Below are 27,543 nucleotides of genomic sequence, written 5' to 3' on the forward strand. Positions count from 1 at the left end.
TCTTTGCCAGCCAATAAATCTGAGGTTTTCCTGAACAAAAAACTCAACAATATCTTTTGGAAGCTTTAATATCCAGATAAACACATACAACATACTGGGCTTGCACATGCACACACATCACAGTGTATCCATAATCATATGGCAAGTCAGCTAGCCAGTTAGTGGGAGCAGTGATGTGAGTATTTGAGAATTGGAGCCGTTCTAATCTGTTGGGCTCATGTGAGCTGGGAGACCAGCAGCTAAGTCACATAATCCTTTCTCTTCCTCCCTGGATGATGTAAGGGAGGAGAGGAGAGGAGGAAATAGAGGACAGTAGAGAGCAAGTGCAATTGGAGTGGGCAGGGGGCTGGGACGGGGGAGTGGGACAGACGATGAGGGGGGAAGAAAGTGGAAAGGAAATCTGCAAACTGGAAGTTTAGAAGGAGAATAATTTGCCCACTTCTACACCACAGTAGAAGCTACAGTCACAACAAAAATCATGATTATCCTGGGAATTCTATCATGAAAATAAAGAACATGAAATGTAAAATGTCAAAAATGCCTGTCACCCTTTACTGTATATTAGTCATTTAGTTTTGGCTTTCTTACATTGCAGACTCTTCTTGATTCATACAGTACACCTATAAAAACAACTAAAGCATTGAAGACACTTTATCATATCTCTATCCTTATTTTTACAGTTTTTCCTGGCTTTTATCGCACAAAAATTATATTGTTTTCTGTATTGTCTGGGCAGTACAAGCACTTTTAATGTCTTCAACTTGCTGCAGAATACTTTCCTCTTGTGGGACAATAAAGATCTGATGTTAACTGACTTACCATGTTATAACCAACATGTTTTTAGATTCGCACTAAGCTACATCTATCTATTTTTTAGCCTATTAGGATTGCCATGTTGGCTTTTACAATGGCTAGACATGTTGTCTGTAGAAAGGAAAATGTAATAATGCGGCAGTAATAACAGACATAAATTTTGCAAAATTTATGTCTGATATAGACATAATAACTATATCTTAGCTGGATTCCTCTACCTGCATAGTAGAAGACATGATTTCTTATGAGTATGATGTTACTTACTTTTTTCCATATCAATCAGGCCTACCAAATTACTTCATATGTTACAGACAAAATAAACTTCAGTCAGATATGGTCATGGTGTCCTCAACGTACCCTCATCTGGATCTCATCCAGTTCTGCCTCAAGTCTGACCTAATTTATCCCCTCTGTGCTCTCTTCATCCATTTAATCTCATGTACTAGGGTTTGAAATAATGCCTTTTAGTCAGCCACAATGGCAGACTGATCATGTTGCAGCCGGGTCAAAACAATGTTATCTAGAAGCGGAAGAGAGGCTGGATGAAAGCAGCACTGCTTCTGTCCTGCACAGGAACAATTCACTGAGGACGCAAAGATGCCTGAGCAACCGCAGGGATTAAATGGCAGGATGAGTCCGCAGGGCAGCTCCCCCATAGTCTGTCATCATCACCACTGACAAACTCACACACAAGCACCAACGCACATCAAATCCATAGGTGAAACAGCAACATAGAGTATTTTCAAAATTAAACTGCAGGAATGGAATAAAATGGTTGCCTCAAATCAAATAAACACTGTTGTGATAAAATTGAATAAAAATAACTTTAAGGAAACGTGAAAATACAAAGTTCCATGTAGCAATCGCCCACCATGACCTTAACCCATGAAATGTGTGTGTATATTTGTCTGAGGAAAATCATTGGTCACAGGCCAGTCAGAAAGTAATGAAGTGAATCAGTCAACAAGAGAACATGATGTGTGAAACAAAGTAATTGATCATTTAACAAAGCAAACTAATGAGCTATCAAACAGGCTTGTCAGTGCTTACTCTGTGGTTATGTTCGACCACAACCTTGCACTTTAGAGGCCACCTATTCGGTGAAATTGCTTTAATCACAACATGACACAACATGGCACAGAGATAGAAGGCTGCTCTGCAATCAAAGATGATGCAGAAGAGAATGATTAAAAGATAGAAATAAAAAGCAAAAGAATGGCAACTACACGGAGGCCATAGGTGGTTGTTTAATAAAAAGCAAGAGGGTAAAGTTACCTGGGAGATCAGATAGCGCTCCTCTTTCGATAATGTGCTTTCTGTAAAGAGTTTTCAAAACTTTGGCACTGCCAAACCTCTTGAAACGACTCTTCACATTGTTATAATACCATTCAAGGGACCGTGTTCTCAAAATCCTGCAGATGAAACACAAAGAAGGAAGGGAGGAGAGAAGAATGAAAGAAAAAAATGACATTAAGTCAAAAAGAACAGATGGAATTAGAATTTATTACAATTACACCAAAATTACAACTTAGAGTTCAAGCCAAGACTTCCATTAAAATCTGCTTAAGTTGAGTGTCTTTTAATTATTGAAGTGTAGATAACCACACCTTATAGACTTTTTCAATCATTTTAAGAAAGAATGAAGCACCCTCGTGAATGACATCAAGTCAGGCAGGATTGTAATGGTGTGTTATAGTATATTTTTAATATGGGCTTGTGTTTGCTGTCAGACTGTCATGCTTAAAGCCCCGCTCTTTGATGTGAAGCAAATAATTGGCTTTTTGAGGAGACTCAGTGATGCCTCTCCCTCTATGTGGAGGTTGTATTAAAGATATGAAAAATATTTATGTGCATTACTGTTATGCAGAATCCAAGCCATGTACTGTGAGTTTGACTACAGCGAATGCTTGAGTTATCTAATGTGAGGTCAGATCATTTTCCAGGTTTTTCCTTATGTCTTGGTGTACAGGCCAGTTGGTGCTCAAATGCCAACCAGTCAGAACTCATCATATAACAGTTGATTACATAAGCAGAAATTCATAATGGAGAGGGTTATGAAAAGCTCCCTTTGCACTAGTGTTGTGTCGGATTGCAAGAAACTCTGCCAACTTTGTGTTTAATCTTGTAGTCAATCCTTTTGCTCTTTCATGCCACTATCATACACATTAGTGAGCAGAAGCAAACACACAAACACTCACTGAATTTATTTACACACTATTTATTACCAATTTCCATGTATTATTGAGTTAATTCCACATATGTCATCCTGCTGTTGTAAATACTCATTCTTGTGCCAAAGATGTATTATTCTACAGCTGAAAATACAGTCCTGGTGGAAGTTACTGGCACCCCTGAACTTCAGAAATAAATGCAAATTGACAAATTTTGTATAATCCGAATATTTAATAAAATGTCCAAAGTTACTGAAAAACAACACCAAAAAAATGCTTTCATATAGTGAAATAAAAAATACAGACTTAAAATTTATGCTTGACAAAATTATTGGCAACCTCATGATGAATTTAAATTAGTTTCTCAAACAAAAAAAACCCACTCACCTGTGCTTAATTTTCAGTGTTCACATGACCCGAAATAACCAATGAATGATAGTTTTACTTCATAAAAAGGGGTTGATTGTTTCCAGTTTCTTTTTCACAGTGGCGAAGACAAGAGAGCTGTCTAACAGCATCAGAAATGCTATTATCTAAAATCATAACAATTCCAAAGGCTACAAGGCAATAGCCAGAGATCCGGGAATCCCTGTTCCAACAGTTTGTAGTGGTATCAAGAAGTGTCGCAGTCATAAAACTCTTAGGATGCTTTCAGGATGTGGCGCTAATAAGAAACTCAACGAGCAAAGTCTGCGAAGCTTGGTGCGGATTGTGGAAAAAACCCCATGCAAGACATCTAAGGAGCTTCAGGCTGACCTGGAGCAATCTGGAGTGGTGGTTTTAGCCTGTACCATAGCCTGCACACTAAACCTAAAAGGGCTCCATTGGCAGAGGCTGAGGAGGACACCAGTATTGGAAGAGAGGCACAAAAAGGCTCTGCAAAAACTTTTCATAGATATGCCACAGTCTTTCTGGGATAATGTTCTATGGATAGATGAAACCAAAGTAGAGCTCTTTGGGAATGCAGTGCATCAGTTTGTTTATAGGTGAGGAAATGAAGCCTATAAGGCACACCCTACCTACAATAAAACATGGTGGAGGTTCTATCATGCTATGGGGCTGCTTTGCCGCCTCTGGTGCTGGAGGCATCGAATGTATCAAAGGAATGATGAAATCAGAAGATAACCAAGGCATTTTAGAGCAAAATGTGTTATCCAGTGCCAGAAACTAGGTTTGAGGTGAAAGTCTTGGGTCTTTCAGCAGGACAATGACCTAAAGCACACATCCAGCTGCACAAAAAATGGTTGAAAAGGTAAAGGTGGACTATTTTAAACTGGCAAGGAATGAATCCTGACCTAAATCCCATTGAAAACCTTTGGAGAGCGCTGAAATCTACCATTGTAAAAAGGACTCCTGCAAACTTAAAAGAGCTTGAACGCATAGCAATGGAAGAGTGGCAGAAACTACCAGCAGAAAGGTGCAAGACGATTCTAGATGGCTATAAGAAACATTAGAGGCTGTCATTGTAGCCATGGTGGAGGTTCTATCATGCTATGGGGCTGCTTTGCTGTAGCCATAATTGTGTCATGGGTACATTTTGTGTTTGTATTATTTCGCTATTATGAAAGCTTTGTTTTTTTTTTTTTTCTTTTGTTCAGTAACCTTGGACATTTTCTTAAAATATTTTGATTATACAAACCAATTAATTTGCATTTATTTCTCATGATATTCTTAATTCTGTACTTAAAATTCAGGGGTGCCTATAATTTCAACCACGACTGTAGTTCCCTACAAAGGTATTATTTGTTTCTGTTTGAATTACATTGGCTAAAAACTACAGTGCCCAGCTGCTTTAGGATATTATTTAGTCTTTTCCAAAAGCATTACTATATATTCATGACCCATTTTTAAGGATTTATGCCTTCAGAAGGAATGAACGGCTGGGGACATGCACTCTACATACATGACTACAGTATGTCATCGACTCCATCTCCCTGATTATTATCATCTGCCTCTATCAGCTGGGCCTTCTCAATGGGCCTCACCTCCTTAATTTAATGCGGGTCAACCTAGTTAATCTAATGGTGGCTGCCCAGCTCCAGTGAAGAGACCTGGCTCTTTTTATGTCCCCCTGGTTCCAAGGAAGAAGGCACAGAAATATATCTGGAAGAGCAATGCAGCTTCAAGGAGGCATGATAGAAGGAAGAAAAAAAAATAGGTTTCATCTGTAGTGTGAAATGAGCTTGAACTATGTGGAGCAACCTTTGAACTAAAAGATAAATTAAAGAAAAGGTGAGTGCAGCAAGGGTATGATGGAGATATTGTTATGTATTGTTATGCATGGAATCTTAATCGACTTTCCAACTAAACTGTTTGCTTGAGCAGCATGCATGGGTTCCACACTCAAAAAAGAAGATTAAAACATAACTGACTGTATGTCCCAACACAGGGAAATACTATACAGTAGTTACTGTTTTACCGAACTAGTATCCCCACAAATTGCAGTTAGCTAATAAAACGCTCCTGGATCTTGGAAGTAATGCTAGGTTGGGTTACTAGTGTAAGTAGTAAGATAGTTAGCTGGACATGCTAATGTTTGCGGCTTACATTAGAGTATGTCAACACAATTTAATGCACTCCTTAACTTTTGCTCCAAACTTTTTAAATGCCAAGTATCCCTGACACTACAGTCCCATGTATACCACTTCAACGTGTTGAGAAATCCAAAGCTTTGCAAGCCTTCGGTGCCTTGTTATGGTTACTAAGCTATGATTGGAGTATTGCTGTCTGGGAGTAATGGTCATTTGACAAGCCTATTTATAGAATCTACGGTATAGATAGCATATATATACATTTTGTGTATTTTCTTTATGAGAATATATACATGTTTGGCTTAATATGTATCTTAGCTTCACAGTAGTGCAATGCTCTCATTCCACTCTGCCTGTCAATCAAATTGGCACAGAAACAGATGATCAGTAAACACAAACGTCAGTGCAGGCATCTGCTTCCTTCTATGCCAAAACACAAACTTGTTGAAATTAGCCAAGCTTTTCCTTTCAGGAAAAAAGAGAGAGAGAGGGATTTAGGGCAATGGGAGAGGCATCTTGATGAATGAAGCATGACATTGCTTCCCCAGAGTAATATGAGCTAAAAAAGAGAGGAAGAAGGGAGGAGAGTGGAGTGGATAAGAAGAGGCTTTCAAGCAAGAGGTGCACTGCTGCCTGAGCTTCTGCAAATACGCATTTCAAAATGAGGTTGGGAGATTCCCTGATGCTCGGCTGCTGCATGAATAAATAAGAGGGATTCCTGTGGATGGTCTCCTGACATTGGTTCTACCCTTCCTCCTTCTTCTCTTCACTTGCCCTAGCTCAGCTCTGCATGCAGGCTTGGGGACCAACACCTCCCATTTTATCCTCCTCTCCTCTCTCCAGCCCTTTTGCCCTCTGTACTTCAGAAGACCAATTTGCACATCTGGATGAGGTCTAAATAGAACATATTGAAGAATATGTTGAAGGAGTGCAATAAAAGTATCTGGCTTGGTGAGTTTCCACCTCCCCTGGCAAAGGGAACTATTACCATAATTGACTTTCTGAGACTTCTAATGAATTGGTTCAGCTTCTGTTGAAGCTGTTGTAGAGTTTCCGATGTTTGGGAAGTTAAAACCCTCAAGTTGTGAGGTCTTAATGAGTGAAACCCTGGAGGAGTTATTACATCTAGTACACTCTTGCTTTCTTTATAATTAAGTCGTGTATCACGGATAAAACTTTTCTGGACACAAAATAAAAATCAATTTTTATAAGGGAAAAAGAGAATAATTAAAAATAGGTACAAGCTGAAACCTAAAGAGATTTAGTTGATATCTCTCTATGTTTTGGAATTCAACAGAATATAACAATTTATTAAAAGTATTATTAAATGAAGACAATTAGCTACTAAAACTTGCACTTCAGATGCAGAAAAAAGCATTCAACAGAATAAATTGGAAATTCATATTTGCAACTTTATAAAAATTTGGGTTCAGTGAATAATTTATTCTTGGATAAGGGCCTTGTACATATCACCCATGGTCACCTTCACCACCAATGGGATGACTTCACATCGTTTCACTTGTCATTGGGGCAAGGCAAGATTCCCCTCATTTTCCCTTGCTCTTTGCAATATTAATTGAAAACTAGCAGCTATTGTTTATCAAAACACAAATCAGACAGCAAAAAATTTGTCTTCATGCAGATGACGAGGATGATGCAGGTGACTGTTCTTTCAGAACCCTCAGTTATCCCTAGCATTCCTCTAGCCAGCTACTGAGTTAATTGGTCAAAATCTAATATCATATGCTCTGCATGGATGGACGGGATGTAGCTGCTCTTGCATCACCAATTCACCTGTCCATAGGCAATATAAATGCATACTAAAAGTAAATAAAAATTGTGTTTGACGATACTTTATGAATTTGCGAATCCCTGATGGAAAATTGTATCTTTACTCTTGTCCCCCTCCAAAGGGAGGTCAAAGGTCATAGCCAGGTCCCGAGAAGCAACCCTGGAGCTAGTGGAATTTCAGTGTCTTGTTCAACAACACCTAAGCAGGGTGATGCAGAATTATATTTGACCCTACTCATTGAAAGAAACTATCCTCTATCACTATGCTACATTTCCATCCCTGATATGTTACACAAATATGTAAACTGTTCCCCAAATCTGTTCCAAGCTACAGACAGACCTTTTCAAAAACAAATTTAGCACACAGTTGAGAAGGGATAATATTACTGAGACTCTGAGAAAATCTAATTCCAAACAAGAATTAGTGGCCTTTCATCCACATCTTTAGCCTCTTATTGTCTATACAAGTTGTAAATTGCAGTTTTTTGTGAAAAGAAAACAGACCAAGAAAATCTGTACTTTTAAGAAAGAAAAAGGGAGATAGTGTGAGTTGAAATGACTATAGCTATCTTTATCAGCATGACACTTTGATATTTACTTCCTAATGTGAGTTTACTAATTACACAAACAACATTCGTATGTATATAATTTTAAAGCATTTATGTTTAAGATGTGTAGGTTATCATGTATACATAACATACTGTGAAAATATGTTCACGTTTTAGGCATTGTTTCTCTCTGACCTATGCTGTCTGTGTTTCTACTCTACAACACTAAAGACTCTCTTCTAAAATATATTAATTGTTAGCAGAATAGGCCAAAGGACAAAGAACGAGGTCGTCAGTCTACTGCTGAGGAGCCTATGAGATTTTCAGCAAACTTGGGCAATGCCCTCCTGTCGTTATGATTTCAAACAGCGTCTGGTTTGCAGGAAGCAAAAAAACAACTCTCTTTCTGCAGCGGTCTTATACATAAACTAGAGGTAGAGGTGTACTTTAGATCATGCACTCTGTTCTTTTCTAATTTTCCCTCTACCTTCTTCTGTCTCCTCTATCATTTTATCACAGTCCTTCTCATATTTCGTTACTCTTTTTTTCTTTTACGTGTGTGTTTGTGTTCCTGCTGTACACACTTGTGCTGCCCTCAGTATATACACACATCTCAGCTGAATGTATATTACAGAAAAAGCCAGACTCAAAATGTTCAAACATTTTACCTGGAAAGCTACTGGAGGTTCAATGTAGGGTATTCTGCTACATTCTGCTACATTCACTTCACTTACCTTAAACAGGCAAAATTTAGGAGCAGCATAGCTTCAGGCAGCGGTCAGGCAATTCACTCTGCCATCTCTTCCTTCTAGTAGCTCTTTCTTTCAAGACTCACCCTCTCTCCCTGTCTTTATCTCTATTCCCTCTTCCTCTTTATCACCCCGCTCTCTTTTCAGACCTTTCACCATTCCGGGTTTTACAGATAAATGTGTAGGCAGCTGGGAGAGCTTGTGGCACATTATGGAAGACTGGAAATGAGTTATAGTGGGACAAAGTGTTCTCAGACAGAGCATGGATAGAGGGACCAAAGTCAATTACAAACTGCTCACATGGTGTCTGCTTTCTTATAGCAATAGTTTTATGAGATAGGTTGTCACACCTACAGTATGCCACCTATACACTACCAATACTGATTCTACACTGTATCAGTTTATCAATGCAAAATAAGGTTAGACCTTGACCCTTACGTACTGTAATTTTTTAAAGCAAACATGATTCCTACATAATCAATTTTCCCCCATTAAAGACATCTAAAGTTTAGAGAGAGAGTTCAAAGTTTAGTCAGGGTTATTTTGAATACAATATCCTTTTTTATGTTTATGAACCTAATATCTGACACTTGATATACTGGTATTAGTTCATCCTGACAAAACAGTAGATCACACTTTCTCCCCTGTAGATCAGAAGACAGATGTAATAAGAGTATTCCGACTGTACCTTTATTATTGTACTGTAATACAGCAGTTATTATCATCTTACTTCAGAGAAGCTTTTGAGGAATCTCACCTAAGTTCATTTTGTGAAATATTTTGTTCCATTATGTCTTCAAGAGTGAGATAACTGGAATCCATGAGTGCTACTCAGTACAAAGAGTGAGCAACCTGTACAGAATGTTTCAGTCTCGGAAGACTCATCAATACTGCATTTAAAAGATTTAAGGGTTGACTTTGATTTTGGGCTATCTGAGACAAAATTTGACAGTCATGAGAGATATGTGGAAAAATCAATCCAAAATGATGGTCCTTGATTGTACTGTGAGACACGTTCACCAATGGCTGATTTGGAGTATGTGGCAAAATTCTGACTATGTTGGAAATTTTGGATCAAATTCTTCTGACATGATTGCTGCTACAATCCATGTCTACAGACCAACCAATCAGAATACCACGTGAACAGGCAGAATAAACTGGCTGGTGCGACATTTTGTAGTTTTGCTGCATTTTCAAAATAGCTGATGATGTGCTTCTGCTCTTATACAGTATACTTCTTTATTTTAGCATTGCAAAGCTTTGCCATGCCTACATTGCACAATCTGACATGCCTCAAATGCAGGCACAATCTAAAACAGGTTAAGAACAAAATTTTATTAGACCCATCTCACACAGTGTGACATGCAATAAATTTACACAATTGTAGTTGTTGCAAAGGTGCTTTTAAAGTACAGTGAAACTATAGCTGAAAGTATCCTAATTGAGTGTTTTTCAATGAATTTGGCTGTTTCATTACTGATGTGAACTACACTAATCAGCCACAACATTAAAACCTGTAACTGGTTTTAAAATTGTGGCTCGGTGTACATCCCTGGTTTGAAATCTGACACATCATTTCAGACTACATGTACATGCCTTGTCCATGTGCCCGCAGTCTGAATTAGCAGACACCAAAATTCATATTTTTTTGCCATCACTCTGCATGGAATAGAATATAATTAAAATTGGAAAAAAAATGTTTGAATTGAAATGACTCTTTCAAACAAAACTAAAGTGTTCATACAGTAGTGTAACCCAGCATTTGAGACAAATAGGTTAGGACATGGGCAAAGTTTGGTTCCCCTAACAGCTGGCCAGATGTCACATCATTTGTTGTTGTTTAGCTGCACATGTGGGTCATTTTAGGATGGAGGTCTGTTCAAAATTATATCAGATATAGGTCACTTTGAAACACTCCATGAAAACCAAAACATTCTGCCAGTGAAATGACGAAGCTACACAGAAAGGTTTTTCACAGGCTGCTTATATAAACATATATGGATGTATGGAACATATCGGAAAGTGAGATAATCTGCTCTTAGCCTCATGCTTCTGCACAGCCAGCGCACCACATGGAATTTTAAGGGGAGCATGCAGAGAGGCAGAGCTCTGCAGCAGCCGAGAAATGTGGGAAATCTATTGACAGAATAGACTGCAGTTACGCTTTCCAACACTCAAGTCTTTCTCCATTTGCCTATTCTGTGTGGATAATGAAAACTGCAACTCCTTGCAGTCTTTATTATGCAGCCAAAATTATGAAGAGCCAATATGATGAGAGGCTGAAAGAGGTAAAAGTCTGTAAACACAATTCATTTGTTAGATGTCTTCAATAAGACGTCTCTCAATAAGATGGCATCACTAGCTTTTGTAGGTCTTTTTAGGTCACAGTCAGGGTGAGAACCCTGGTTTTATCCTCTTAATTTCGTGAAACACCTCACCAAGGAAATGAAAAGCCACTGAAATAACAGGATTTTAGAGATTACACAATGAGTGCACAAGAAAACTCATTTTTTAAAAAGATTATTTAATTTTTTTTCCATAGCACCACATACAGGTTGGTAGGGCTCCTTGTGTGGCTAAATTGTAGTTGAGATTGTTCTGTGTTCAGTGTGCCAATATATCCATCAAATCCATGTGTCCTTGCTCTTTTGCAAACTAATAGCCCTGTTATGTTCTCAGTAACTGTAAGCTCATGTGAATAATAATAATAGCTAAATGTTTGCACTATATAAGATGTAAAAGCAGTCAGTGGAGAATGATAGACGGAGGCACTGGGTAAAGTAAATGAACCTGATTCAAGCCCCCGACAAAACACGTCATTTTGAGAAAAGGACAAACAGGACAATGCGGGAACAGCATACTGAAGCTGCCAGAGCACAACGTACTGAAGGATCAGTCTCAACAGCCTGTTAGGGAGCAGAGGGAACTACCCTGAAAACACCAGACCACATATACTGCTGTCACTGGTTAGAGTCTGAAGAGAAGAGCAATGGAGGGGAAAGATATGACAGAGGAGGACAGGGAAAAGGAAATACAGACAAAAGGGGAAAGAAAGACACAATGAGCATTTTAAGAAAAATGATCATTGCGCTGACTGGCATATGGGGCATTTTCTCCCTGGGATCTATTTTTAGAAGTCCCATTTCAAAGCACATCCCCAGTCTATATAATCCATGTAAATTGATCCTCAGTGGAAAAGTGGGGGAAGCAGCGAGACCGTCTTTGGCCGCAGTTGCTCTTTTAAGAGCTCTTTGAAGGTTTTTGTGTGTGTGTGTGTGTGTGTGTGTGTGTGTGTGTGTGTGTGTGTGTGTGTGTGTGTGTGTGTGTGTGTGTGTGTGTGTGTGTGTGTGTGCTTGATAGGCCGGAAGACAGGAAGACATCAAAGAGATTTTTTCACAGAAGACGAACATAGTGTATGGGTAGTGTTTCACAGACGGTTGCAGAACAGCTCCAGACATCAACCAACTATATACTGTGACCACGGGAAGGTTGACTAGAATGGAAATGTAAAAATTCAACTCACTTTCTTTTTGCATGACGGGGAAACTGTCTGTAAAGCACTTTCTGTCTGAGGAGAAGTAAAAACACACACTTTAAATACATCTCTCATTAATCCGCGAGTGTCATTTATAACATAAGGAGAGCTTTAGTGTTCTATACACCAGAGAGGCCACATGCAGTTGATGATAAATCAGATTAACACTGAGTATATGCAATGTTTTAAGTGCAGATTGCTGCCTGTCAAAGACTAAAACACTGCAGTGCTTTGTGTCTGAAACAAAGGGGGAATAAAGATCCCTTTATATACAGACTATGATAAAGACTTAGATTCAGAAGAATCAGAGAAGCACATGGCTTTAAAATCCATATCCACAAATCTGATCACTAGCAGCATCATGTCTGGCTCTATTTACAAGGGCATTTCATGAATACTATGAATGGTGCAGCCCTATGAGACCTCTGTTTTTCTCTGATAAAGATATAAAGACATTTTAATAGCCCACAACAAACCAGCCCCTATTACATTTAAGGGAGTGTTTTGTCTGTGACCATGCAAGTGGGGCCGCATTCTCCACTCTCTTGAGTGTGTTTCATTGGACGAAAGGCAGCCAAAAACTGGCCAATAAAGTTAGCCATTTCATTGCACTCCCACCAATTATGAAACCAATGAATGGCCTGCTTCCCAAACAAGCCTCTGGCTACCCTCATCCTTGAACCAGTTCCCATTAAGTTAGTCACACAACACCAACCAACCAACACCAAGAAACAAGGATCACCGCTGGAACAGCAGGCTCCTCTTACAACTTCTGTCTTTGTTTTCTGCCATGTTCTTTGTCTCTCCTTTTTCCTTCCAGAAACCCCATCCTGCAAATTAGTGTTTACAATGGAAATACTGTATGTTGTGTTTACAAATACACATGCATAGAAAGCATATAGGATTTTTGTTGAGTAAAAGGAAAAGGTAACTGCCGGAAATTAAACACAATTTTCTCTCAGTCTCATGAACATCAGAATTTTTAATATTTTAATCAAACAGAAAGTAAGTGAACCATAGAATTGTGGGATTGAAAGACTGGTCTTAAATTGGCAGCAGCGAAACACCAAGCTCTGAGGAACAGTGCTGGAATGTGCACTAATTTTGGCATAGTGGCCATAGATGGAAATGCACCATTTGGCCCACAGAGACTTTTTGCACAACATATTCATTATAAAAGAAGCTACAGAAACATATGTATATACTTATATAAATTCACCAAGAGTCTTATCAGCGTATTAACTGTTTACAATTCATATGTTTGGGCAGCCCAATATATGCTCTCCCAGAGAAGAACTTAAAAAGTTCCAAGAACTTAAAAACCTTTCAATGTTTGCATTAAAAATGCAACTTTCATTGGAATGAGTGGAAGGAACATTGTTACAAGTTCGATCCATACAAAAGATTATATTCGCTCATATCAAATTAGTGCCAGCACACAAAAAGTAGAAGAACTTAAAAACCTGTCAATGTTTGCATTAAAAATGCAACTTTCATTGGAATGAATGGAAGGCCATGTGGGAACACTGTTACAAGTTCACTTAATAGATCCATACAAAAGATTATATTCACTCATATCAAATGATCGCCAGCACACAAAAGGTAACAGAAGGAAAAGACAGAAGCTTGGTGAAGAGATCTCTGCAACTTGGAGACAAGATATGGTTGAGCATACATTAATTCAAGTTAGCAATGATGAAGGGCAGTGATGGCTAATTAGAAGGCACCACCACTTTCATCATCAGTTACACTGCTATGAAAGTTGTTCTCAGTCTGTTTTCTATTCACACGAAAGCAGGCATGCAGGCAACAAGAATCAGCTACACAGCCACTTGGCTTCACACAATGACTAAGTAGCTGATACTTTGATTTCAAGGTAGCTGTGAATCCAACTGTATCTGTTTAGCTGGTTAGGCACTTCTCATTCTGATCTTACTCTTACCCAGAGGCAAAAAAGCAGGTAGTTCAGGTGTATCACTGCAGTGATGTTACGTTATAGTCATGTAATCCAAGGAATACATTTGGCTGTGTTTACAGGTTGAGAAGCCAGTTAGGGATTTTGTTCTTGTCACTGCACTTGCAACTCCTATTGCGTGTTTTCTTGGCATGGAGTGTAAAGATATAGCCACATTTGCATCAGTCTTTCATTGAAGCTCATGCAACTTAGAAATTAAACAAAGTGTTTCCCGTTTCAGTGCTAGATCAGGCTGACTTGCAGGTCAAAGCTCACCATTATTCATTATACATGCTCATGCTGGGTCTGAAAATGAATAGTAATTATTCTTGTGGTGTGCCATCGCCCTGCTTTGTAAATTACACAACCAGACTACACACTGCTGCATCAGTCTCATACACTGTTTACAATTTTTGATTGCTCTGCTCAATATTTTTTTATTACTTCCATTGGAGACATGACATCACGTCTTTTTCTGTGCTGTCATTGGACTGAAGGCACAAGATTCCATACCTTGAGCTCTCACATGACACACATACGGGTATAGTGCCAACAGCACTCTACCCGGCTCAGTCTGGCAGACAGGGCGTGGGAGACGGAAGACGATGAATCATTGATGCTCAGCACACAAAGCACACAAGCACACAAATACATACACACACCAGATGCATGCATCCACGCAGACAAAGACACGCACACAAACACAGGAACACCCACATTTATCTCCTCTCTTACTCATCTGTCCTTTCCCATTTACTGCATGGTGTTTTTCTCTGTGCCATCATCTGATTTTGTGGTGACAGAGACAGATGGAGGGATCGAGAGGGGAATGGCTCACCAACAGAAGAGGAGAAGTCCTCTGCCTTTTTACTTTAAGTTGAAATAACATTAATAGCTGCTGTTGGCCTTTGTGTTTCTGGCTAGGACTTTCCTGTCTTTTGCATCCATACCTCTTGCACTTTCTTTTTTTTTTTGCCTCCATGTCCTTGCCTCCTCCTAGTACTCAAGTCTCTCTGTTTTTGTTTTTCTTCCAAACCTGATATCTAGATTATTAAAGTTTGAGAGATGCTTAAAGTTTCAAAATGTTGCAGAAGAGTGTGGAAGATTTCCAAATATATTAGGAGAGAAATGCATCAAATGTTGATGTTGAATGTATCTTATGACAGCTTTATTAGTTTAGAAAATTTGGGAAAACTTAAATACGCAAAAATATATTGTCTAGGTTTTATGTAAATGCTGTTAGTCAGACTAACAGTTTGGTTATGCACAGATGGCTGCCGTATAATCAGGCTAGAGATCATATGAGTGAGACTGTAAATTGGAGCAGGTTGATGGTGTAAAGTTGGTGTGAGGATAACAGATTACATGTGGAGATGGATGCCATATAGACAAAATATAGTGCCATCCATCAGCCGATGGCCCCTGTAACAGTCAACTCTACCATGCATGACTTACTGATCACAATACCAACCTGGGACGAGTTTACCTGAGTGTGAGTGGACAAATTTGGCCTTGAAACTATGAGGTTGGATTGTACTTTTTATGTACATTACATTTTATCTTGTCTTTGTAATTACCCATGTAAGCCCTATAAGGATAAAACATCTCTCAACAGAATCAGAGGAGCCTATAGAAAAACATCCCAAGAAAAAAAAAGCTCTTTTATAAACAATATTAAACATAGAAACACTAGATAATAATAACAACCGTTTACAAATATCACATAATTTTACATGTTGAGGGAAATGTATGAGTTCACTGTTTAAGGTCATTTGGATGACCAGTTTATAACACACTACTGTTTCAGCTTCTGCATTGCCACTGTTCTTATTCCAGCTAGGGTTTGATCATTCATGAGAACCGTTGCCCTCTCTCTTTCATGTCAGCTTGCATACACACATAGTACTTCAGGCCAGGGCAGGGGACCACTGCATTATTCATACCAATCCCGTTACACTTAAAATTGAAGCCATAAAGAGAGGGAGGTGGAGGGTGGAGGGCAGGGGTGTATAGACACTCTCTCTCACTCTGCCTCTCGGTAGAAATTGTTTTGATCATTATCAGTGACCTCTGAGAGAGAGATCAGTGCAGACATGAAGGTGATTCTCTATATTTGAGGATGAAGTCAATACTGAAAGAAATTGGGAAGGCCAATATATGGAGAGACGTGTAGCTGCACTGCAGGCTGTTGCTTATGCTCATTACTGGAAACCTAAAACCCTTTTCAGACTTCAACTCTATGTTAAAGTAATGTTAGTTATAGACCAGAAAGAGAAAAAATTCTTGCACAACATTTGACATGTGGTACCCAAGAAGGAGCATTTGAACAGCTGAAAAGTAATGATGGGGCATCCCGTTGTAGAGTGTTTGGGACTTATATCATTTAGCTGCAGCGTCCCCAGTTTGGCTTCTGCTGGGGACCATTTTTGCATGTCATCCCCTTCTTTCTCTATCATTTCCTGCCTGTATCTCCCTTGAGAGGGATTCCTGTCCCTGTTTTTCACTAAACTTCTAATACATATTCTAATCAATTTAATTTTCTTATTCTGGTGTGAATTCTGCTGCATGTATTGTAATGTCTGACTGTGCACAAGCATAGAATAATAAGACAGAAAATTTGAGATTTTCATTTAATTCCTGTTTATTCATATGCTCTTTATAAAGCATTTTGCTGGTTATTCAAATTGATAATTTAGGGAGACTGCTGGAAAGATGATAACTGTGGTTATGCAAGGATGTTTTTTGTTAATTCTTTTGCCCAACAGCACATGGGGAAAATTCTTTTATATACTAATCTGTCATGAGAATCATTTGATCATTTGATCTCTCGCTGTGAATATTTAACCATGTGCTGCTGTGGCCTGCTAATCTGGCAGCATTCAATTCAGATTTGAGCCATGATGAAAGTGTTACTGAAGTGTTACTATGTTCAACTTAGTAACATTGCCGTTGTGACCTTTAAGTTAAGGTGATTTGGCCGCTTATTCAGACATGAGACTGACATATAGAACTGCCATCACATTAACGAAATTAGATGTATATCTGAACAGGCTAACGAACAGGCTAACGACCCACCTGAAGATACGGAGCTGTGTGTAGCTGGCTTAAATTCATATTTAGCTGGATATGGTACAGTTACATTTTTAATTGTGGAGCATGACAAAACTGTACTGATGTGCATATAGAAAAAAAATTATATATGTGTATTTTGTGTGTGTGTTTATAGTGTACTCTTTGCATGTTTGAGTTTAAAGATGTGGCAACATACAATAATTCAACTACAGACTGGAAAATTAAAGTTTTCTACTTGATGTATATTTATTTATACAACACAGGTAGGGTTTCTTGTCTTGGTGTTATGGCTGTGACTTCTGCACCCCTTACTGTATAAAAAACATCAGCTTGATGCATAAAATGTGAATCTAAATTCTGGAAATCTGATTATAAGTATTGGCATACCTTGGATGCTAGTGTTATCTTTGTGATCCAGAGCAACTTATCACATGTGTGTGTGTGTGTGTGAGTGTGTGTTTTGTGGAATGTAGAGGTGGTGAGGAAAGGGATTAGTGAGCATGACAAGCTTGCCCAGAGACGTGTTTAGCTTACACTCTGCCTCATTTCTTCCTTCACTTCCTTGTTTGTCCCTTTGTGTCTTTGTCTGTGTTTGTATTTATGCATTCTCTCTTTGTAATCAGATTCCTGCATCTGTTTCTGTTTAAATATGGTTTTTGCAGCTGTTACTTTGTCTTACATGTTGTGGTACATCTATGTGTGTCTCAGAGAGCATATCTGTGTTTTTTGCGTGGTTGCAGAGAGCAGAGATTTGCGTTTATCTGCCTGCAGGTATTTGAGATCCCAACTCCAGCTGGAAGCCATTACGTCGGTGCATGTCTATTGCAGGTGCATCAACACAAAGTGAGAGAGAGGAGGCAGGCAGGTTCAGAGGATGTCACACTCACTCACTCACACTGGCTGGGAAGAGTGTTTTGCTGAAACCAATTTAAGATTTGTACGTTTGAAGAGTGGAGATGTGCCTCCTGTGGCTGTTTCGTGGCGTGAAAAATGATCTCAGGTGAACACAAATTGAGAAGATTTGATGCTTCAGAGACAGGAATGCAGAACTATAGAATGAGAGAGTGAGACAGTAAGAGTGAGAAACAGTCAGAGTGAGAGAGAGGGACCGGAGAAAAATATAGAGAGACTTTCATTCAGAATGCATGAATCCACAAGTCAGGCAGTCACTAGCACCTGCAGGGCTTCCACAGCTCAGTTCTGCAGGCGAGAGCAGATACACTTGAAACAAATGGCATTTACACACATTGATACTGCATTGAAAGTGCAGCACTAACCACGTATATTAAGATTGAAACTAATGGTTAATTTTCTTTATCAATAAATCATTCAATTTGGATCAGCATGCATTTTTTTTATAATTTAATTTATAAAATTTCCATATTGGTGAGAAATACCCTTTTACAAGATAGGACAGTCAAATACCATGTCTTCAAATTGCTAATCTTTTTCTTACTGCCTGTAAACAAATCAAAGGTATTCAAGTCAAAATGTTATGAATTGGAGAAAAGACAGCAAAGAGTACTTGAGAGTACCTGAAATTTGCCATCAGCAATTGTTTGGTACTTTTAATTAAGAAATTATTTATCAAATCTGATTAATTTTCTGTTAATCAACCAGCTGATTGATTAATCATTTCAGCTCTAACCTATATAAATGGAGCTGACGGTATAGCCAGTCAGAGTCACTCAATGGACCAGTTAGTTTGGTCTTTTCAGTCAACCCTGTCTCCTTGAAATAAATTTTATATATAACTAATTTGCAACAGCAAATATTTTTTGAAGGAAACATAATAGATTATGACATAGATTATGTTTTCTATTAATGTAATGAGGAAATGTTGTCAATTATTATTAATCTGGCAACTCTAAAAAGTGTATGTGATATCTGATCTTACAATACAAAATCTGCTCATAAGAACTATGGCAATACTAAACTTTTTTATGGTTATGTTTAGGCATTCGCAGCACTTTGTTAGGGTTAGGGAAAGATCATTATATACAGAAAAAGTTAAGTCAAGTCAGACTTTATTTATATGCCGCAAAATCACAAATTTGCCTTAATAGGCTTAACAGTCTGTAAAGCATTATGACACCCTCTGTCTTTAGACCCTTGAATTGGACAGGAAAAGCTCCCCAAAAAAAACCTTAATGGGAATAAAAAATGGAAGAAACCTCAGAAAGAGCAAGAAAGTAGGAATCCCTCTCCGTGGATGGACAGACATGCATTAGATGTTGTGTGTACAGAATAGAGCAACAAAGTAGACTGACAGTATAGACAATCAGGATGGCAGCATTATAGATTGTAAACAGAGGTACTGCACAGTTAAATATGTTTTCTGAGCTGTAAATGAAATGATATGACTGTACTATGATGAAACACATCAGTTCTGGTGTTGATATTAACATTTCTTACCAAAGTTATAAGAATATGCATTTTGTGGGTGGTTCAACACAACATCTCCTGTATAATAGTCATCCTGAACCTTGCCGGGGTCAATGCTGACATAGAGTCATAGAGTGGGACTTCTTTACGTCATGAAATTATATTTAAAAAAGAATGTTAACACCCATGATTTCAATGCATGAAAATACCAACATGGTGTGAAATGCATCCCCTCTAGCTCTGTTTTGATTGTACATACAGGATTATGATAAGCCAATCAACATCACTTCTAATTATGGAGTGTCTCCAATTATGAAAAATGTCCAACCTTCTGTATTATTTCTGTACTTACTTCATCAAACAGAGGGTTTTATGAAGAATTTCTGAATATTTTGATTAATTTAAAAAACCACATTCTTACCCGTATTGCCACAGCAAATACCAAAAAACTATTTCCAAAATATAGCAGGACTTAGGAAAGGAAAATATGCAAGACCTTCCCAGACTACACTCTCATTCTCGCCTATGGGGGCAAGAATACAAGCATCCAGGGAGCTGGCCAGAACCAACCAGCTGGTCCCGGAAGCCCAGGAGATACGGACTTGATAACATCAGATGATTTTAAACAAATAGATCAAACAGCACTCCTCACTCAGTTGAGAAATCACGACTAAACAAAGTGAACAGAATGCAGTAAGCTCTGCGGCGAAGCACCAGTTAAGCCTCATTTAAAGCGCTGAAAAATGGGAGAGGAGGTGCAATGAGACAGAGGCCTGGGGAAATGAACAACCATTGATATGCAGCAGAGTGAGAGAGAGGGAGCAATAAGGGTGTTTACATACACACCATCTGAAGTCCCTCAGAACTTCAGCAGTACAGGGAAAGTGGGATACTGACAGTAGCATATTCTGCTAATTGTTATTCATTTACACTGACTCCATTTCCCAGAACATCAAGTCCATGTCAGAGATGTGTGTATTATATTTCATAGCTTGCATGTACAAATGCTTCAAAGACAACTTGTGAATACCAAACAGCCTTCTTAGGGCTTTTCAAAGAAATCCTGCGCTATGATACACAGTCATATAATCTAAAACATTTTTTAAAAAAAAACACTGGTTAAAATGAAAAAATAAATAAAGAAATAAGAAGAAAAACCTCCCACAACAATATTTATTGTAACATTTATAAGGATTGGATTGTGTCATTGTGCAAAAATCTGACTTTTAGTGGTTAATTATCAATTACTAAATGTATGCATTTAAAAAATATAGCCTACATACAGTACAACAATTCATTTAAATAATCCTCATGAATAAATTTGAGTACTGTGACTTGTTGAGCCTCAGGCCTTATTATCACTCTTGACTTGCTTGTGAGTTATGAGTGATGGTCAATAAAATATGCTCCAAATACAGTTTTGAACACCACCCAGAGATCGTTCTCAGTAGTCATTTTATCCTAAAATGCTGCTTAAATAATGCTTATAAAAATAATCCAGTGTTACCAGTATATGTGGAAATACTGGGTTGGAAAAAACTAACATTTTTACATTAAAGAGGGATTTTGGGTTGATAAGCAAGGAATGTCCAATGAGTATGAAAATCCTGTGGTGCCAATATCTTATTTCTTTCATGCTACAGTGAGTTCAGTGTGGCAGCAGATCAGACAGTGTGATCTACCTGAGGGGGGCATGAGGGTGAAAGAGAGTGAGAGAATAAGTGAAGAATGAAGTTAGAGGAGGGGATGAAATTATTATTCATTCAGAACCTTAGAGAGGTTTCTATCTAGAACAACAAAAATGATAATTTAGTGATATAAACGTTTTGTGGAAGACAATAAACTTAATTCTTAATCAGAAGGCAGAGATCTACTTCATTGATCTGCCAATCATGCAGTTCACATTCTTTCCTGCCAGCCCACCCCCATACAAGACACGACTGGCTGCGCTGTGGGGCGTCTTCCACGCTGGAGATGTTCTTGATAGATCACATATGAAGAACCAGCCGTTGTAGCCCTGAGTCAATAGTGTGGGGAGGGGAGGATTCAGAGGGAATAGAGATTCATTATGAACATTAAAATTTCAGTGGTGCAGGGGTTTCTGAGATACAAGGCCTTTCCTTTGTAATGTTTGTAGATGGATTAAAAGTCATGACCTCCAATGCCATGACTGAAACATAACTGACTTATGTTCTTTAGCAGCAGTATATCAATGAAGCCGGATCAAACAGTAGCTGCAAATAAATCCTTAAGGTCTGTTTTAACCTTCTTGGAGGATAAATTTTGCTTGATTTAACACATCATAAATAAACTGAAATTTGAATGCCTCTCACTTTTTGTGTAGTAAATATTAACTATAATGATTCTGCAACTATTATTTTTCAAATGAGGACAAAAACATTTATGGACACATTTTAGGACACAGTGTCTAATTTTCAGGACTCTAATTGGGTGTTTCCCATGGCAGCATTTGACTGACATTTGAGGGCCAGTGTTGCTAGGAGACCTGCTCTTAACTTCTATGGTGCTTCTGGCTGCATTACATCATATAGCCTACAAATGTGAATTTAAGATGTCTGTCCCTTTACAACTTTCAACATTCGGGAGGACCCACTGTGCCATTCGCTTCTGAGTGTATTTCACTCAAAAAGTAAAAGCTAGTAAGCTAGGCTAACTAGCTTTCACTTAGAAAGCAGAAGCTAGTTAACCTAGCTTGCTAACTTTAGCACTGATTCCCTTTTCATTCATGTTATTTCAAAACGTGCTAAGTCATTGGCAGCTCAGTGTTGTGTTCATCCCACATTATTGAAAGAGGGGGATCTAATTAGCATTTGCTGTCTTTCTCTCATGGTCTCGTTGTGGTGATTGAACAGCAGCCAGAAATACCACCCATCTAGACAGGAATTAGGCTCAAAGCAAAATTAGATTTTGACCCCAAAATGCAACACAAAGGACAGACAACCATAAAGTAGCATTACTGGGTGTTAGGCCACTACAAGTGTTTTTGGGTGTTACCTGCAACTTGCTCCACTCTGGAGCAAACACTTTCTGTCTCCAATCTCTCTAACCCACAACAAAAACAACAAGAGCTTCAGGTTCTGTTCAGATCCACTCGCCAACTTACTGCATAAACCTATTTAGGAATCATGAGATTTCCAATCACATCTGTGCTGCAGGTCTGCTGCGTGAGCACTGTGAGCCACAAATTACCCCATTCACATGTAGTGTTCCTGGTGGCCAGTTTCCTCAATCATGGAATGTCAGGAATTACCTACAGGTATACATCACAGAAACTGCAGACTGTGCTTCTTCATTGTAACTGCGTTCACAACTGGACCTGGAGCGATACTCAGATCAGAAGTGTAACTGAATCGGTCTAACCTACCACACACACACACACAGACACATACAAACGGAGGAGGCCTGGGAGCTGGAGGGCGATCAGTGAAGTAAGAGAGACATTAATGACTCAGAGCAATAACTGCAAAATAACACACTGGTATTCCCACGACTGACAGGAATTAACACAACCACAACAGGGAACATTCAAGGTTCTTTTTTTGTATGTATCTAGCTATGTGTGTGTGTGTGTGTGTGTGTGTGTGTGTGTGTGTGCGTGTGTGTGTGTGTGTGTGTGTCCTCAGATGTCTACCTGGTTAGAAATTATTTATCATCTGCTATAGAACCTCATCCCCTAAAGAAAAAATGCTTTCATGGAAGACAAGCGATCACACAATGCAGACATTCACACACATTCATACAGTACACACAAATAAACAGCACAATATAGACACATGCAGATAGGTGCAGAATTCACACGGACATTGCTTCAAGGCTTAAAAACTCAGCAGTTATTAGTTTTAAAGAAAACTCTGCATCAGTAAAATTCAAGCTTGATTTCTTATTTAGGCTATTTGTAAATTAATGAGAGCGAAGTATATAAATAGCTAACTCAGGACCACCAGGAGATGTCTGAACTTAAATCACCACTGTGATCTGTGTGTGCAACTTGCAAGATTCTGTGTGTGTGTGTCTGCTGTCGTGACTGCGTATAAAGTGCAAATCACCATCAAGAGTTATGATCGACTGGTGGCTCCAGTGTCAGCTGGGCTGGACACAAGACAAGGCCGCAAATGATGGAGAGCAGTGGAGGAGGTCGAAGGAGAGAGGGTGATTAGTGGCACTCCTTCCTGTGCCTGCAGCTTTGTTCAGCTGCACTCAATGTTAATCAAGCTGTTTCAATTTATGGAAGAGCTTCCTGCAAGTATGGAAATTTGCAGACACCTGATGAAGTCAAAAATGTGCTCAATTGCATTAAATAGTTCTTTATAAACCCTGAGCATGTTTACATGTAGGTAGCTGTGACTGTAGCATGAAATACGGCCGCACACATCAACTTTCTTTACCACTAATGTTGTTTCGTGTTATTCAAAAGATCCACAATGCAAATTGGTAGCACTGCAGTGTGATGGATGAGAGGGGAGACTTCCATTCTTCATCTATTGAGTCTTGCAGCTTGCAGTTTTGGCTCTTTATTGGAAAAACCAACAAGAATAGGTCATGCAATCTATTATCCCTCCAGCTGCTAAAAACCCAACAAAACACAGAACAAACAAGTAGCAAAATACATAAACACACAAAGACATGTAAATGCCTTATTAAAGCTGAAAAGTCAGTGATGTACGTGCACACATTTCAGCTGCAGCTCGGTGCTGTAGTGCACACCCTTCCTATATAAGACTATTTTTGCTCACCCGCACTGATAAAAATAATGCAAGGAGGACAGAAAAAGATCTCACTGTAACTCTCTGCCTCTCCTAGCCGCAGGTGCTTATCAGGTAGCAGCAAGCAAGCTCATGGAGTTTATAGCACTGGTGTCTTCATAAACATACATTGACTTCTGTTGTTGTGGGATCATTTTGAGATATAAAAATAATATTCATGTATGAAGAAGAGGAACACACACCTAAATCCACATTTTGTATGGAGGTCTTAATATGGAGGCAGGTGAATGGGATAGAAGCAGACAGAAAGGTGAGAGGACATACATGCTGTGCAGTCCAAGGAAAATGTCACAAGGTTAATTTCTTGCCTCTCAATACTGTGTATTGACAGGAAATTTTATAGACACTGTACAAAAACAGTATAAAGTTCTACATAAGTCAAACTCCTTTAGCATGCCAAAAAGGCATCTGGCTTTGTCAGCCTGTTAAAGAATTCAGTTAAAAAGTTATGGGATCCATCTTTCTTAAAAGCTCAGAGAATCTTACTACAGCAATATCAAACTTTGTGGACAACAAAAAATGTAAAAAAAAAAAAAAAAAGCAACATGGAGCCACACGGAGATTAAGTCAAGTGATAAAACATCTGTTAAATCAGTTAAATAAATACAAGTGGAACACAAAGGGGAAGCAATAGCCTCAAGATGTCAAATGTCAGTTATTAAAAAACTATAAAAAGTGTAAAAATATACATTCCATAGCTGCTGATGCACACTTTGGTGAATTGAAAAGATGCATTTTCATACCATAATACTACATCATACTACAGTACAGTATAGGTCTGCAGCAGATGCCATAATCTCCTTGCAGTCATGCTTTAGGATGAGATTATGAAAGCCACAAAGTGGTAGGAACAGTCTGCCACTTTGGTGTATTGCTTTTTCTCTGCACAGACTCACACACACAGACACTGTTTATATAAGAACTTCATTCTATGGTCTGAGGACTATATAGGCAGGCAACCAGCAGTCCATTTCTGCAAATTAAGCACAAAGAAGTGCAGTAGCTCAAATGAAAATGTGGAAAATGGAGACTTCAGGTAGAGAGATCGGGGACATGACAGAGAGAGGGAGAGTTAGAATACAAAAGAGGACAGGACCAAAAAATTAAAAGAACAAAGAAAGAAAAAGAAAGGGAGAAACAGGGAAATAAAGCGACAAGAGGAACAATGCAAATTGAGAGTCAAAACAAATGGAGAAGTGAATGGCATTTCATTCTCAGATAATTGGGACAGGTGCTTTCTTCTTCTGTCATTCCCTTTTTCATTCTCCTGCCCTCCCCCTCCTCCTTTCTCTCTTGACCTTCATCTTTCTTCATCTCCTGCTCATCCCTTTTAACATTCTCGTCACTGCTTTGGGTGTGAAGCCAAAACAAGAAAAAAAAGTTTCCACCAAAAATGTTTCAACTGATCAAACCATTGATGTGTGGTGGGTGTGTGTGTTACAGAGTGTGTTTAACTGTAGAGTGTTTGTGTACTGCTTGGGGACCACAGGCTGAGAATGTTGGATTAATCCCACCAGACTGCACATGGTCATGCTTGTCCCACTCGCTCAGGCGGGAAAGTTGTGATTGGTGCATGTGTATGGGCTGTGTGTGTTTTACAGGACTAGAAAGGTGTTGACAAAGCTACTGGATCACTGAGTCTTTTCTCTTCATATACCATCTCTTATCAACACTTAGACATCTCATACCAGTGGTTGTCTTTATTAACTAAACATTCAACCACTCAATGGTAATGTCCATCTCAAGTACAGCTGCTGCTCATATATGTAATTACCCAACATGTATTCAGTGCATGTGCTAACATGTCTGTTTGTTTGCAGACATGTGTCTGCTTGGATGTATACACATACAGTATATTCATTCTTATGTGCATCCATCCATGTATGAGGTGGTGACTTTAGTCTCTGAGTGTGTCCATGAGTGTGATGATTACAAATCTGGTTTCCCTTGACAAATCACACTTGTGAGCAGCATGGCCATGCCACTGTGAATGTTGATGGGCAGCTGGTGCATGTAAATTAGACCATTTGGCGATCTCTTCCTTCACAAATTGATTTTGAATTTATATTCAGCAGAATTCCTTCAATTTGGTTCAAAAATGGTCAAAAAAACTCTGATATACATGAGGATAAAATATTTAGGAGGCAGTTTGTTATGAATGAATGCTGTACATTTTCTTCAACTTTTGAAATTTTTAATTGACATAGACTGATGATGTAATTAATTTCATGTATTCTCTCCTAAAAAGAGCATAAATAAGTAAAAAATTAAAAATTAATTTTATTTATTGCACAGTGACTCCTCAACATTCCTCTTTAAAGAGATCCTCTTCTTTAAGAGAGCATCCCTCCTCACTGTAGTTATTTCATAACAGTTAACAGACTATTTAGCATCAAATCCACGCCTTTTCTTTGCAGTCATGCACTGCAACAGTAGACTAATAGCCATTTCCAAAATAATGTTTTAGGGCTTCTCTTGTGCAAGCTGTAAATCACCGTTCCAAATGACATGACTCCACCCAGAGAGAGAGTAATTCATGCTAAAACCAAATTTAAGCCTGTTTAATGCGCTAATGAAAAGTGCTGTATTTATACATAGCTAGTATTCAGCAATGTTGTGACATGAGGCCCATCTGTGACTCAGTCTAAACCCCTAATGAGAATATTACTGAGCCCCAGGCACAGACAAACATGGAGAAAGATAGAGAGACAGGAGCGGAGGAGAGTGTGAGAGAAGGGATGATCGAGGCAAACCTTGCCACCTCTTCATTGCCATCATCCCTTTTCCTTCTCCTCCTCTTCCCTGTCTTTCCTGCTCCCACTCCTCCCTCCTCCTCCCTTTTGTCTCATACATCAGGACTCATGGCAGTGGGTCTAACTCAATATAAAATGCAGCAAAAATTAATGAAAGACAGACAGCGATGGAGCAAGGGACACTGAGGGGAAGAAATAAGGCAGGGTGGAGGGGCATACATATTTTTGGACAGCTTTGTCATCCTCTGCAATCCTGTCCACCTTCATCTTAAGGCACACAAACAGGCAGAAAACTCCAAAAAGACATCTGTATTTCTATCTTTTTGCTGTCTTTCTTGTGATATTGCACTCTAAATATCACAACAAAGGTACACAATCACATTGGTGGACCTGCGGCGTATCATATAATATTTTTTAGGAAGATATTAGCCTTTAAAGCTTTGGTGGAAAACAAACA

General features: G+C 38.8%; 1 protein-coding gene across 1 annotated transcript in view; it reads right to left on the bottom strand.

Moving 5' to 3' along the window:
• Window positions 1-27,543, bottom strand: part of LOC120789957 (myosin VIIA and Rab interacting protein) — a 103,367-nt gene that overhangs the window by 30,295 nt on the left and 45,529 nt on the right. Inside the window, exon 3 of the mRNA XM_040127177.1 lies at window positions 2,089-2,225. Coding sequence (XP_039983111.1) covers window positions 2,089-2,225 — 137 coding nt within the window. The remainder of the gene's footprint in view (window positions 1-2,088; window positions 2,226-27,543) is intronic.

The sequence above is a fragment of the Xiphias gladius genome, chromosome 5 (assembly GCF_016859285.1).
Source record: "Xiphias gladius isolate SHS-SW01 ecotype Sanya breed wild chromosome 5, ASM1685928v1, whole genome shotgun sequence".
NCBI lineage: Eukaryota > Metazoa > Chordata > Actinopteri > Istiophoriformes > Xiphiidae > Xiphias > Xiphias gladius.